Raw genomic sequence first — 14133 nt, forward strand, 5'->3', positions numbered from 1 at the left:
ATCGCTTGAAGATCACAAGATCTTCGCCAACTTACCAACTGAGCACCGGTAGGACTGCACCCGCTGCAGCAAACTACGCTCCTGTGCGTCCTCCTCCGCTTCGGCCGCCTTATCCTTCGCCTCCTTATCGTCCGGCTTCACCAGCGCCTCACCGTCCGTCCCATTCGCTCCCTTCGCATCCACCGTGTCCTTCGTGTCCGCATCCTTCAGCGAATCGTCCAGCGTTTCCATCGACGCCAGTCCGGCCCGGTTCTTCGGCGTTTTGCCCAGCTCAATGTCATCGTCGGGTTCGCCGCCTGGCACCGGTTTGAATCGTTTGGGGATGATGCTCGCGAGCGGAACGCGCAGCGCCTCGAGCAATCCCTTTTTCGGTGCCTGTACTTCGGGTTCGTCGCCTTCTGCCGCCGGTTTCTTCTCTTCCGCCGCATCTCCGGCTGCTTCCGCGTCAGCCGGCTTATCCGTTGCTTCGGCCGTCACCTCATCCTTTTCCTCCTCTTCACCTGCCTCCTTGTCCGCCGCGCCTTCCCCGGTCGCGTCCGCCGCGGCCGGTTTCTTGGCGAACGGATTGCGCAGCTTCAGGTTGGCAAAGAACCCACCGGTGCGCTTCGGTTTCTCTTCGCCCGGCTTACCCTCCTCGGCTGCCGCCTTCTCCTTAGCCTCTCCGCCATTCTCACCGCCGTGCTTCTCCAGCAGCTCGTTGTCCGCGCCGTCCGCCTCCTTCGGTTTGTCCTTGTTCTTGTTGAAGAAGCCGGGCAGCTTGAACGCACCGGCCGGCACCTTCTTCGGCTTTACCTCGCGCTCCTCCGCCTGCACCTTGTTCGGTTTGTCCGGCTTGCCAGTTTCGGTTGGTTCTTGCTCCGTCGCGGCGGCGTCCTTCTTACCGTCCTTATCCGCCCCATCTGCTAGTGCCTCCTCCGGTATGTTGATGATTTCCTCCCCATTGGCCACATTTTCACTGCTCGCTGCCTTCGATTGGGGGTTTCCTGCCTGCGTGACGGGCGAACGTTTCGGTTCCGGCTCCGGCAGCAGCTTTTCCGTCTCCTTTGCCTCTACCTCCGGCCCGTCGGCGGTCGGTTGCGGCGTTTCCGGTTTGGTCGTATCGTTTGTCGTTGCCGCCGGTGCGGTTTCCTTCTCGTCGGTTTCACCCATCGTGGCACGCTGCTGCTCCGGTGGCAAGCTTTTGTGCTTTGTCGCTCGGGTTTAAAGCGTTAACAGACCCTGAAGGGGGGAGGAAGAGAAACAGAAGTAATCTCATTAGTACGATGACACTCTTAAGGGCGGTGCACATCAGACGGGAATGCGTCATAAGTAGGGCGTAGCGAAATCTCATTAATATCCCGCGAACCGAACAGCCCTGGGGCGTGATTTTGGAGTGCAATCTCGGTCAAAGATTAGGACCTTATCGGCAGGTGACAGGGACAGAGCCCGGGAGGCTATAGCGATAGCTCTTTAGCTGGTTTATAAATCGCCAAACGGTTGAAGGAATGGTGCCATAAAACTATGACAGCGTTAGCGATCGTAAAGGTTACGATCCTTGATGGTGGAGAGTTGTTCGGGGAAAATAAAATTAGAATAGCCCGAAGAGATCGAGTTGATTGCTTACGGGCATTGGGTGAGAGAGCCTCGCAAAACGATAAACCTTTTTCGCCAGGGGACGGCAACCTTATCAGACTAAATACTGTTTTTTGTTTACAATGTAACTTTCGAAAAATGAGGAATGGTTTACGTTATTTAGGAAAGATGTACATTTTTTTAACAATAATACCATTACCTGCAGACGAAAATGGCTTGTTGCTACTAAGAATATTTATTTGCTTTCCTCATTGAATAGCTATGAACTATTTATCATGTAATAGCAGCTCTCAGAACAACATTCTTGCACAAGCGCTATGCAATATACTTCAACTTTAATTCGGAAATTGGTGAATCTAATATATGTAATGATTTTAAGCACAAAATAAAGTCCAACATAATTGACACCGTATATTACACGAGCCAGAATTTGGACAATGCTTTGACCTATTTTAATTCTCGAGGAATTTGATCTGATTGCATATCCCGATTGCCGAGCCCTGTTGCCTGGACGCGACTGCTGCCCGTTGCGTAGACAACAACAGGTGTGTTCCATTAAACGAGTGCTGCCACGGTTTTAAAGCCTTTTACGGTCAGTTTCGCGTGCAGCTGACCTCGATCTGCGGGGGTTTTAAGCCTGCCTTTGCCAGTCTACCTGGCCTGGCATGTTGGTGGCTGTAAACTCGTTCCGTTCCATTCCTTAGTCTTAATCTATCGATTGCAATTTAAATTCTACTCCTTCCTGCACCACAGCCTGCTGCCGATGCTCCAGATGATTCTGGATGAGCTCTCTTCTCCCGCTGGACCTGATTTCGCGCGATCGGTAAAAAGCTGGGATCACGGCAGTAAAGTGTGCTGTAGTACGCTGTGATCGAAAGTAGGTAATGCTCGGTGATAATTATTTGCCGCCCCTTGCCGTGTACAATTTCTCGACCTGGCCCCGATTACGGTCCGGTTTATTTTTCCTGGCTCTATACACATATTCTTTACGGGAGTACGGGTGCGGGCAAGACGGATGTTTCCCACCTTTTTTATCGATTTCAAACCAGCTGTCGGTGGTGCACCTGAATCGCGCGCGCCAGAGCTCCACAAACGATGAAAATATGGAAGGAAAAAAAAGTACATACAGCGCTTTCATTCCATCTGATCGCTCAATCTCTCACGATTGCGGCTGCTTTTTTCGCTGCATCAACCACTTAGCTGCAGATTATGAAATATGCGCACCACACAGCGTCTGGTTTCCTTGTGCCTGTTTTTACTGCTGTTTACTGCTTCATTTTGCTGCCAGAGAAAGGAGCAATCTTCAATCGTTTCAGCGCGTCCAATTCCGGTCATTCGGTTAATATGGCAAGCCAATTTACGACGGTTTCATCGGCTTCAACGTTTTGCGCCATCGTCGATTCATCTCTCTCTCTCCGTCTTCCTCCTTCCAAAGTGTGCAAAATGGGTGAAAAATTGAGCCAAATTTTCCACAGCACGGAAAAAGGCAGGGGTCAAGCGTCGGGTGAGGAAAAGCGATCTTTCTAGATGGCACGAAATGGATTGATTTGCTTTCCCCAAGCACACGACCGCAGCGCACGGAAGTGATCTTTTAGACACTGTTTAGAGGGGCAATTTGTTTCTTGCGCGTGATTCGTGAAAGGTTTTTCCTTGATCTAAGGAATCAAGTTGAGGATTAGACAACGATACAAAAACCTTCCAATTTGTTACAACGAATTACAGCCTAGAGAAAGGCAAATCTCACACTTGTTCGATAAATTCGTGCCTCCCGGTCCCGGGGCTCAACCGGGTGTTTTAATTGAAGCAAATCAAGGGCTCGAGGCACTCATAAATAATGCAACGCACCTAAAAAGCCATCATATGCCGGTACCTTCATGTCTGAGGGGTATAAATTCCAAATTTATTCTCAATATCACACCCCAAACCCACAAGAAAGGCGAAATAAAAACAGATTTATTTATGATCCCATGAACCCTCGCCTACCAAATTGAGCAAATTGTATCAAAAGCATGTCTCCCTGTGGCTTCTTCGTCGTGGCAGGGCATGGAATGCACATCTCTCCCGTTGGATCCTCTACAGAAGTGGCCAAGCGACCGAGCCAAAGCTATTATGTTTTAATTAAACATCCAATCCCCGAAATGGTGCATCACAGTGGGCTCAGTAGCCTCACGCCCCGAAAGTGTGATCTTGTTGACAAGACCAGTAGTCGTATGCCGGGGTCATATGCCGTCATGGAAGCTGTATGTCGACAATGGATGTTCAATTACGCAGGCCAACGCTGGGCACCCGAGGGCTGAAGAGCCGGGCCGTTCAATTAGATTACAATCGGTGCAGCAGAGAGAATGATTCAGTGCAACAGGCTACAAGGCGAGCGCCATTCTCACGGGACTTTACTCTATAGATTAAGCATTTGTACCGACGCACAGGAAAGGACACAGACCAAATAGAGACACACAGCCATGGTATGGTACTTAGTGTCATTTGCATTCCATTTAATTTATGTCGAATGTATCAAAATGGCTCATGTCGACACAATAATTATAATTGAGAAAGATAATTGTTTTAGAAACGTTTGATGAACGGCATGCACACACACATGTTGGCCTCAGGAACTCTGGAACTCATTACATCCAAACACTGAGCAAAAACCTGTCGGTTTGATTCGTCCATTAAAACTGAGTCGAAGTTATGATTCATTTCAGAGCAGAATAGGGCTTCAAAAACAAGATTCAGATGTTCTCAGAACCCTCCTCCTCGAGGCAGTTTGTCGGGTTAATCAGCCACAATTGTCCACCGTGTGACTCATGCAAATGTCTTCCCTTTAACGGGTAATTTCTATCTCCGTACTCCACCACACCCGTCGTTCCTCCATAGGGCCTAGGATTTCAATTCGATACTTAACACACAACTTCCCCGAAAGCATCAGCAGCTCAGATGGTCCACTCCAACCCCACTGCACGGAGTGTCAAGAAGGGGTTAAATTTGTGGCTATTCTGTTTTGTTTTTGCTTATTTTCATAATGCTCCCCGCAATGCAGAGAGGGCGGGCCCGGGGTATTCTAACGCCTCTAAGACTCACAAAAGTAATAAACGAGAAAAGGGAAACACAAAGAGTGCGCCTTTCCACCATAAAAGAAAAGAGGGCAAGCATAGGAGGTTATTCTCGGGGTCGGCGGTGGTGACGATGATGGTGATGTTGACCAAAGTAAACAACATCAAAGTACCACCACATCCACCATCGGGGCTGAACTCTAGCCCGTCTAGCCTTAAGGGCCTATAGAATTCAACCTCATGCGAAGAGAGCGTTTGCTGGGAGTTTGAATAGAGAAACAGGGGACAAAAAGGGTTCTTTTACTAGACATTCATATTTTTTATGACACCTAAATTGTTTTCCCTCTGAAGTAAACTCCCAATATGGAAAAGTTCTCCAGCTCTCACGGAGTAGCATTGGCCTGGACAACTAGTGAGCTAGATTTCAATCGCGAGACCTAGTACAGAGCGAAAGATCTACCAATACTTCTTCAAAAGGTGCTGGAATGATGGTTTATAAGATCATCAGAGACCCTCTGGGAGATACGATCTACACGGAATGCGGTGGAACTTCCATACGGTGGATCAGATTCAGGTCATAGAATGACCTATCCGAGATCTCGAACGCACGATCATCAGCATAAAAAATCAGTTAAACCAATGCATTCTGGCTCCCCGGCGATGTCACGTAATGTGGGGTCGCATGTTCTCTTAGCATCTTGTTCTTTCTTTTTTACAAATAAGATGAAACCACAGCATCTAATGCACCGTACGCCTTGGTGTAACATTAAAATAGCTAACATCCTGCCGGTGAAGGTAACGTAAGATCAAGTTCCTCTAAGAGAAGGTCCCAACCGGATGGGCACCCATTATGGGTGGACATTTAGAGTCATTTGATGTTTAATTTAGTACAGGCCTTTAATCGACATTCGAATCGTCTTCTATTTGATGCTTCGTTTTCGTTCGTTTCTACAGCAGTGAAAGCAGTTGAAGGAATAACTCAAACAATCTCGAAGATGCCAAAGATTGTACATTGAAATCGCCCCCCAAAGGAAGGAAAGAAAGTTCAGCAAGTCAGAGGGGGTTCAATTTATGATTTAGAAGAAGCTGCTGGTTCACAAAGCACAGAAAATCCCTCCTATAATCAGTGGTTCCCCTCCGCCGTCCAGGGGTCGATGACGATTAGCTTGCGGCTCAAAGAAGGCAATGTGTGTCGGTTGCTCTTTCTACGCCGTGAATCGATACCAAGCACACAAGAAACACGACAAAAAAGCGAAAGGACGTTGAACATTGCGTGGTCGTCGTCGGGCTTTCCAAGCAGCGTATGGAGGGAAGTTGGGAAATTTATGATCCTTTTTGTTGTTGTTTTCGTCTCCGTACTTCGTCGCGATCTTACGACAGGGGGGGGGGGCTTTACTTATCGAAAGCGAAACTTAACAAGCGGTCTTCGAACGAACGTAGGAACATAGAGGGATAGTGGAGAAACACATCTTTGTGTGCCGCAAGGGCTCGATCGGATTCGATCAGTTGATCCTTATGGTATCGGTTTGCTTCATTTTTGTGTTTTCTCGAAATCCCCGTTTCTCTCAAGAAGCGGACGACTAACAATATGTTCAACTGTATGCATCACTCGCTGGATGCGCGCACAGGAAAGGATTGTTGACCACGACGCTCTTGTTTGGGTGTGAACTACATAAACAAACAAATGGAAATTTATAGGTCCGTACATGACACCGACGCAATGCGTACGGTTCGTTCGCGGGAAGAATAAATAGAGAGAAAACGGAAAAAGAAAATGATGCTGAGATTTTTTCGTCTAAAGCTAAGAGTTTGGGTTGGGTTTTAAGATGCGTTTGACAACGCAAATGTGTCAAAATAAATTATCCGGTTCGAAGGACTAAATTTGATTGTACCAACCGAGCTCTAAAGTTGAAGACATTTTATGCACATTGGAGCGTCCAAATCAAACGAATTAAAATAATTTGTAACGTTTTTTTTTTTGTATCTTCCTCAACAAACAAAAAAACCGGAAGATCACACCAAATCGAACTAAGCGTGCAAACCGGAACTACAAGATACATCGATTGTGCTCTTCCGACACAAAGCTACACATACGCACAGACAGATCGTGGTCGTCGTCATGAGAAGCAGGAAATGAAAGTAAACGATGGAATTGGTGACCGTTTCGTTCTCTCGGTTCCCGTATCCGCCGGGTTTTCCCTCTTTTAGTTACACTTCCTAAAAAAAGGCCACCACACGAGCAAACACCTGTGTGTAATGACAGTTAATAGACAATCGATCGGCAGCGGCAGCGGCAACAATTTAACCACATTACCATAATTGTCACCCTTTCGGGAATGAGAAAACAAATCAAAATTGGGGGGAAATTAAACTCACACCGGAAGGGGTTGCGCAGGCCTGTATTGTAATCAAATTTAATGTTTTTGCTTACACCTTTTCCACTCACCGGGGAGTAGGGCTGCCGACAACAACATGGGGATTAGGGTTCCATCGATCAAAGTAAGGCTCCCGCAATCAGTTGTCCGATCTGTCCGAACAGAACAGAACGCAATCCGTAAGGCAAGCAAACAGAAAGAAAAAAAGCGACACACGCTTAATTGAGTGGGGGACGACCCCATGCCGATCGCTCGTTAGCTTCCGTGGTATAATTTATGTGTCCGACGCCCTCCGCCGAACCTCACCCAGCAGTGGTTTTCTATTTACGCTAACACTGATGTTATCTATTGGAGCTGGGGCGAGTCCTCGTGCCATTCGCGTGCGCTCACTTTTCGCTTATCGGGAGGGTTCCCTCCCGACGTCAAAGTGACACGGAGTTACTACGCGTTGGTGGCATTTTTAACCTTAATTACACCCAACTGGTCCGACTGCGGAAGTAAAGTGCTCCAGAGAGAGAGAAAAAGAGAAGCATGCAGTAAAGACTGTACTGCACTTTTTCCCAACAATTACCTCGACATGGGATGGGAGATGCATTTCCGACGAACCGTTGGACCTAAGCTCTAACGAAACGTGCGTGTGTGTGTGTGTGTGTGTGTGTGTGTGTGTGTGTGTGTGTGTGTGTGTGTGTGTGTGTGTGTGTGTGTGTGTGTGTGTGTGTGTGTGTGTGTGTGTGTGTGTGTGTGTGTGTGTGGTGTGTGTGTGTGTGTGTGTGTGTTGACACGTCCATCTGTTACAGTTAGCTTGTCACTTCACGACGATCACTGTACTGGAGCGTTAAAGATTTCATAGGGAGAAAGAAAGCATATTTCTACAAACCAGCACCAGCAGTCGGCGCTTGCTAGAGAGTAGTGATGGGTAAATACGATTTTTTACCGGAGTCGGATCGATCCGACTCCGGTACCCCTCGGAGTCGGACTCGGAGTTACTCCGGACTATTTTACCGGGGGAGGGAGGGGGGCGGGGCGCACGAGCAAACCTCCGGACTCATCGACTCCGAATCCGGATCAGTCACTCCGGATCACTCCGGATCACTCCGGATTACTCCGGATCACTCCGGATCACTCCGGATCAGTCTAGAGGACATGTGTAGTCGTGTAACTTTTCTTTGTCTCTTTTGCCTTGTCCTTGCCTTTAAATCTTAATGAGTGAAGCATGCATACCTTTCGGGTAAGCTCTGTCCCTCTCATGTTAATCGTGAAGATAGAATCGTATGCCATCGGCTGTGCATTCCGGCGTGGGCAGGCCCGTGGACGCCGTCTGTTCGCCGACATTCAGACTCATTCGGACTGATCCGAACTGATCCGAAGTGATCCAGAGAGACCCAGACTCATTCGGACTTATCCAAACTGATCCGAACTGATCAGGACTCATTTCAACTGATCCGGATTAATCCAGATTGATCCGGAGTGATCTGGAGTGATCCGGACTGGTCCGAAGTAATCCGGCGTGATTTGGAGTGATCCGGCCTTGTCCGGACTGATCCGGAGTGATCCGGAGTGATCCGGACTGATCCGGAGTTGAATCCGGTTGTGATCCGGAGTCGGAGTCATATTTTGCGCACCGGAGTCGGAGTTGATCCATGACTCCGCTCCGGATTACCCATCACTACTAGAGAGTGATAGGAGCTGTTTATTTTCCTTTCTCCATTGTAAATAGTGGCGCGCACGCCACCGCACGTCTTTGACGTCGGAGTGTGAACGGAAACTTAACATCGCACCAGCACCAGAACAAGAAGGGCGTCATCTTCTTCATCGGCAAGCTGAGAACAATTCACTTAAGACGTGCACGCAACAAACGAAAACTGGCTCGTAAATAATACACTCAACTATAGAGAGAGAGCTCCAACTCACCATTGCGAGTGGACGCAATGCGCAAGACATCTCAATTCACTAGACGTACATACCAACAGACAACACAAGCCCGGAACAACATACTCGGGGAAGCGTGTCATTTCGAAACCCTTCCAGGAATGCTCTTAACGGAGAGCATAGTTTCTACCCTGCCGTAATGTTACTTCCACACGCATAGATGCGGTGGTGATCGTGCACTATCCCACTGCAGTTCACAGCTATGCCAGGAATTCGACAATGACTTCTTCTCCAATATCCGGCCACTCTACTCGGAGCATTATCTAAATGAGACGTTAACGGCACTGTTGTGGTGAGATTTTAACTGCCACCGAGATAGTTTATGACCGAGAAAGTTAGATTGGGTGTAACTCCTAGACAAGTAGAGATCAAATGATCTTAATGATGTCACTGACTTGATTATACCAAACTTCAAGATTTCTTTCAATACTAATCATTATCCTAAAAATATCCCTATGAAATCCAGTGAGTTAACTTCGTCAGTACAGAGCAGTTCTTTATTGAACAATTATCCCCCTTGTTTGTTCAATAGCTCCAAAGAGAGTTATGTCAGGTGCAGCGTAACCTAAGAACCTTCCTAGGGGGTGCTCACCTATTCAGCACTACCGCATTGCGTGGCGTCCTGTGCGTGCGTGCGTGAGTTCTGCGCTCAAGCACGTCTCAATGAAGAGCCATCAGGGTTTTTGTAATTGATCCATTGACAAAAAATACGACAAGGGAAGAGCGCAGGCACGTAAAGTTATCGTGTTTCAGCAGCACACAATCCCTCCTCTCGATAAGCGATTACAACCCAAGGGAGTAGAGTCCCGCACACCTGGAGGTACCGCAAAAAGCGGGGGGAAAAGAAGGACCGAGAACTGCAAAAGCCTTTTTGCCGTTGGTATTGGCGGGAGGGTCTTTCCCTCCACATCACAATCACTTCCGATTCGGTAAGGTGTAACACATACCTCACACAAGTGGACGCTTCGAGTGGAGCTAATAAGTCGGCTTTTTTAAGTGAAACTTCATAAAGTGAAGTACTGGCCGTGAAATATGATCCTCGGAGGGCACGAGGGGGAGAAAAACGTGTGCCGTACGTACTGTACTGTCGCCGGTAGCAGGCTGGTAATAGAGTACGTCTTTAGCCAAAAATTCATTGGGGGGCGCTTGTAAGGTTTTGCGTCGTTCCCCGGGCCGTCCTGCCGACGTCGTTACCAATATGTGCGCCGCCATCCGAATGACAAAACGGGACGAGATAACGATATGGCACGAGTTGTGTGTTCTTTTGGGAGGGCAACGTGAGCACACAAAGTGAAAGTTTTGCTTTTGGAAACACAGTTTTGGTACGTTCTTTCGTTTTTCAACAAATTAGATCTCATTAGAAGGCTCTTTTTTCGTGAAGACAGAGGCGTTAGTAGGTGTGAGTGGAGCAAGTGTTGACAGGAAGGAAAACTTTGTCATTTTCAGTTCGAAACTTAAACATCCCCCTCTTAGGAGACTTATCCGCTCGATCTTAGTGTCGGGTAGGCCAAGCGTGGGCGCTGAAAAGTAGTGTGAACGATGGGTTCCCGATTTATCAACTCAAATTGTATATGTGTTCTTGGAAACCCAAAACGAAAAAAACACCCAACAAGCGACTATCACTCTCTCGGAATCGGAAAAAGTGCCACCCCGTAGCGGAATAAAACATGCCCGAATAAAAGGCTATTTTTGTGCACTGTGAAAGCGTCAGCTGTGCTTGTCAGGGACAGAGGAGAGTTGGGACAGTTCTTTGCGTCACATTGTAAAGGGGCAAATGAGTCTCAACTAGTTCCGGCCGCGTGCTGAGTGAAATCCTGTACTGACAGTTAATTTATTTTGTCCTCGTTCTCAAGACTGTCCAGCTGTTAATTTGAGGCAATTAAGTCGGTAGAACGTTCGGTGTTTTTTTAGAGAGAACACAAAAGGGTGTTTTTGGAATACTATTATGGCTGCTCATGACGATCATTTAGAGCGTAATTAATAATTTTGAACGAATGAGGATGAAACAAACGTCTGAATGATTTGTATCTGTTTCTTGTATGGCAAAAATAACATATGTTCATGGCATCGGACCTCACTAATCGTTAAGGTTATGACCGATTTTTTTTTGAATGATTATTATTTCAATAAATGCAACAATCCTGACAGTGACAGTGACCTTCAACGGTAGTAAATGCGTTTGAAATGCGATCCTCGTCAGCAGATTTCTGCGTGCATCACTTAGCGCATTGCATCACTTCCAACCCCTTTGGAAGCGTGGTAATCGGATAGCTTTAAATCAAAACATCGTTGAAATCGTGCATAAACAAAACCCCGCGCTCCGTATCACCTTACCAAACGTTCCGAAGATCCATGGGATCTCTTGCCACATGAACCGCTCGCGGTGACATTGGCAGAGAGGAAGAGTTTTTCCAGACTCATCACAAACTGCTCATCTTCAACTTCACCTTCAAAAGCGAACTGTCTATTTAAACCTGGTTTAAAGGTCTGGTTTGTGTCATTCTACAATCACCGCCATCAGTTTCTCTCTCTCTCTTTATTAGATCCCGTAGACATTCCCCAATAGTTACGCGTGTGCTATCAAACCCAGAACCGTCCCAAGTCGGAAGGGCACGATCGAGACAGCAGTGCAGTGCCTTTGGCAGAGTAAATCCATATGTTTACTTTCTCCCCGCCTTTCTCCCACACTGCACACTCTGGAGATGCAATCCAGTTTGTTGTCCGAGACCGGGCACATGATTCATGGTTACTGCAGTACCGACGCCACACACGCGATGATCATAGCACCCGTCGACAGTAGCCGATTTTTGACTAGCGTCAAATTTATCTCCCTCCAGAGCGACTGCCGCAAAGCGATGCGTACGGCATCTGACCCGCATCAAACATGCTGCTTCCTCTTGTTTTTTTCGTTGGAAAGAAGAATTTTGATTCCACATTTCCCCCTCGGATAGACACCGCTCCAAAGACGAGATCAGAGCGTCCGGAGGCGTCGTAAAATAAATCAACTGGCTAAATTCGTCGACAACCGCAGCTCACTCGCATTCAAAGAGACGAGGCGCCGTTGTTTAGTTGCTCCAGCCTTCCAGAAGAAAGGTCCAACGTGACACGGAGGGGCGAGTGAACCAGAAAGAAAAATTGTCCGCTTTACTCTTGCTGCCCGCTAAAGACGCTCCAGCGTAAGGTTCGCCCTGAAGATAGCTTCATTGCCACGGGCTCCAAAGATCGTGTCGGTGAGCCGCGGCAGGTCGCTTTAATTTCTGCTGGTGGACAACCGCAGCGTGCAATCAAGTGCAATAAGAAAAGTGAAGGCATGTGCAGCGGTAGGAAAGAAAGAGAAATAAAAGTATATATATTGTAATTTATTGCCTGTCGGTCAGTTTTTCATCGAGACGGTGAGGGATATCGGCGAGTTGCCGGTGGAATCGTCTTAACGCAAGCGGAGCGTACATCAAAACTTGCGGTGCAGCGCGTCCGCGCGAGGGATTAATGCTGTCATGTAGTGCGTGCTGTAGCGTGTATGTTGGTAATTGGATTCCTCCTCTCCCACACACACACACACCTCTCCCTACACCTAAGACCACATTACCGCTCCCAGGGGGATTCGTGTAAGGGCTCCAAAGCGACCCCAAAGATTGTCATTGGTTAACACACTGGGGACTGGCTGCAGAAAGACATTTATTCCCATTCCATTGGTTGACGGAAGGGCATCGGAACAAGCCGGCTAATGACGCGCCTGATGATGACCGAGCCCTGCAAGTACCCCAGGCAGGGACCGCTGCCTCCGTCGCCATCAACGACAATGGTCAATGGCTTCAAGTTCAAGCTGCTACACAGGATTCGTAAATTGAATTTTATTAGCATCAACGTCCATCCACCAAGCAGCATCTTCGGAATCGTGCTTCCCCTGCTCCCCCGTCTTCTCACTTTCACCTTCGCTTCGTGATTCTTTTGTCGCAAAAATACACAGCCAGAAGGGGATCATTCATTCATTTCCTGTCCCAGAGAAGGCCAGCAGTCCAAACCATGCGCCTCCTTATACTGCTCGTCCATGGGATCCGTAGCCAGAGGAAAAGGGATTTGCATTCCCGTGACTCGAGTGTGATCGACAACAAAGGAGGCCTCCTGTCCATTATGACGACAATCGGGGCAATCGGGGTAGGTTAGGGGGCTATGGCACAAGGGTAGGCTACAAATACGCCAGCAAGCATTAATGGAGACGTGCAGACATTTCATCAAAGCATTGGAGAGCCATAAGAGTTCTTTATTTGAGGTTTGCGCCTTTTACGGCGGAGTTGTGAAAAAGTCGGCACAAATTGTGATGAGAAGAGAATAGTGATGACTTTTATTTGATGGATCGCGGAAAGACAGTTTAAAGTAGAGTGACATTTACGGTCCAAATTCAACATTTAAGATGAAATTTGATCTAGAATTGATCATATATCTTACTGAAAATAGGCATAACATTTAAGAAGAAATTAAATCATTAGCTCCAGAAAACTTGAGTCCAAGTGAGGTTTAGGTACGCATCCTTTCTTGCAACAACACAGCGTTAAATCTTTTGAGCAATTTGGTCATTCCACATCAAACCATGTTAAAGAACGTTTTATTTTCCAAACAAAATTCTTAATAAATATTTTATTAAATCAATTTCAATCATAAATTAAATAACAATTGATTATTTCTTTATACACTTAATCAATACAAAGAGCTAGAATAAATGAGCTAATCGAGTAAATAAATCCCGACGTGGTCTACGATGCACAGCCTCAAATCACAAAGCTCATAACTCTTCATTTAAGGTCCTACTTTCCCCTTACCACTTTGGATCGAAATTTTTATTGCTGCCAAACATTACATGAGTCAGTAAACACAACTGCGCCACTGCCGATCGGCATATTATGACCCCGCGTGTCCCACGGCAACATAACATCGCCGCACATAAGAGAACATATGTTTCCATTTAAAAGTGTCCGGGGAACCGTCCGAACCTTGGAATTGGATCGACTTCTTCCTTTGCTGTCCCTTTGCAGGCACACAACAAATCGGTTTAAATCTCTCGCCCCACCAATCAACGGGCGATCTTTTTGCTTTTTAAATGGAACCGTTGCTTCCATTCCCCCCCCCCCTGCCCCCCTCATCTTACCGTACGTTTGGAATAAAACTTCAAATACTCAACCGCAAGCGTGAAAATTCCGTTCAGCAAAACC

At 47.2% G+C, this 14133-nt stretch overlaps 1 protein-coding gene across 2 annotated transcripts in view; it reads right to left on the minus strand.

The window, feature by feature from the left end:
* Positions 1-14133, minus strand: part of LOC121592416 (neurotactin) — a 37600-nt gene that overhangs the window by 4690 nt on the left and 18777 nt on the right. For both annotated transcript variants that reach the window (XM_041913838.1, XM_041913839.1), the window contains exon 4: positions 36-1218. In XM_041913838.1, the coding sequence (XP_041769772.1) occupies positions 36-1149 (1114 nt within the window). In that variant the 5' untranslated portion in view covers positions 1150-1218. The remainder of the gene's footprint in view (positions 1-35; positions 1219-14133) is intronic.

The sequence above is a fragment of the Anopheles merus genome, chromosome 2L (assembly GCF_017562075.2).
Source record: "Anopheles merus strain MAF chromosome 2L, AmerM5.1, whole genome shotgun sequence".
NCBI classification, from domain to species: domain Eukaryota; kingdom Metazoa; phylum Arthropoda; class Insecta; order Diptera; family Culicidae; genus Anopheles; species Anopheles merus.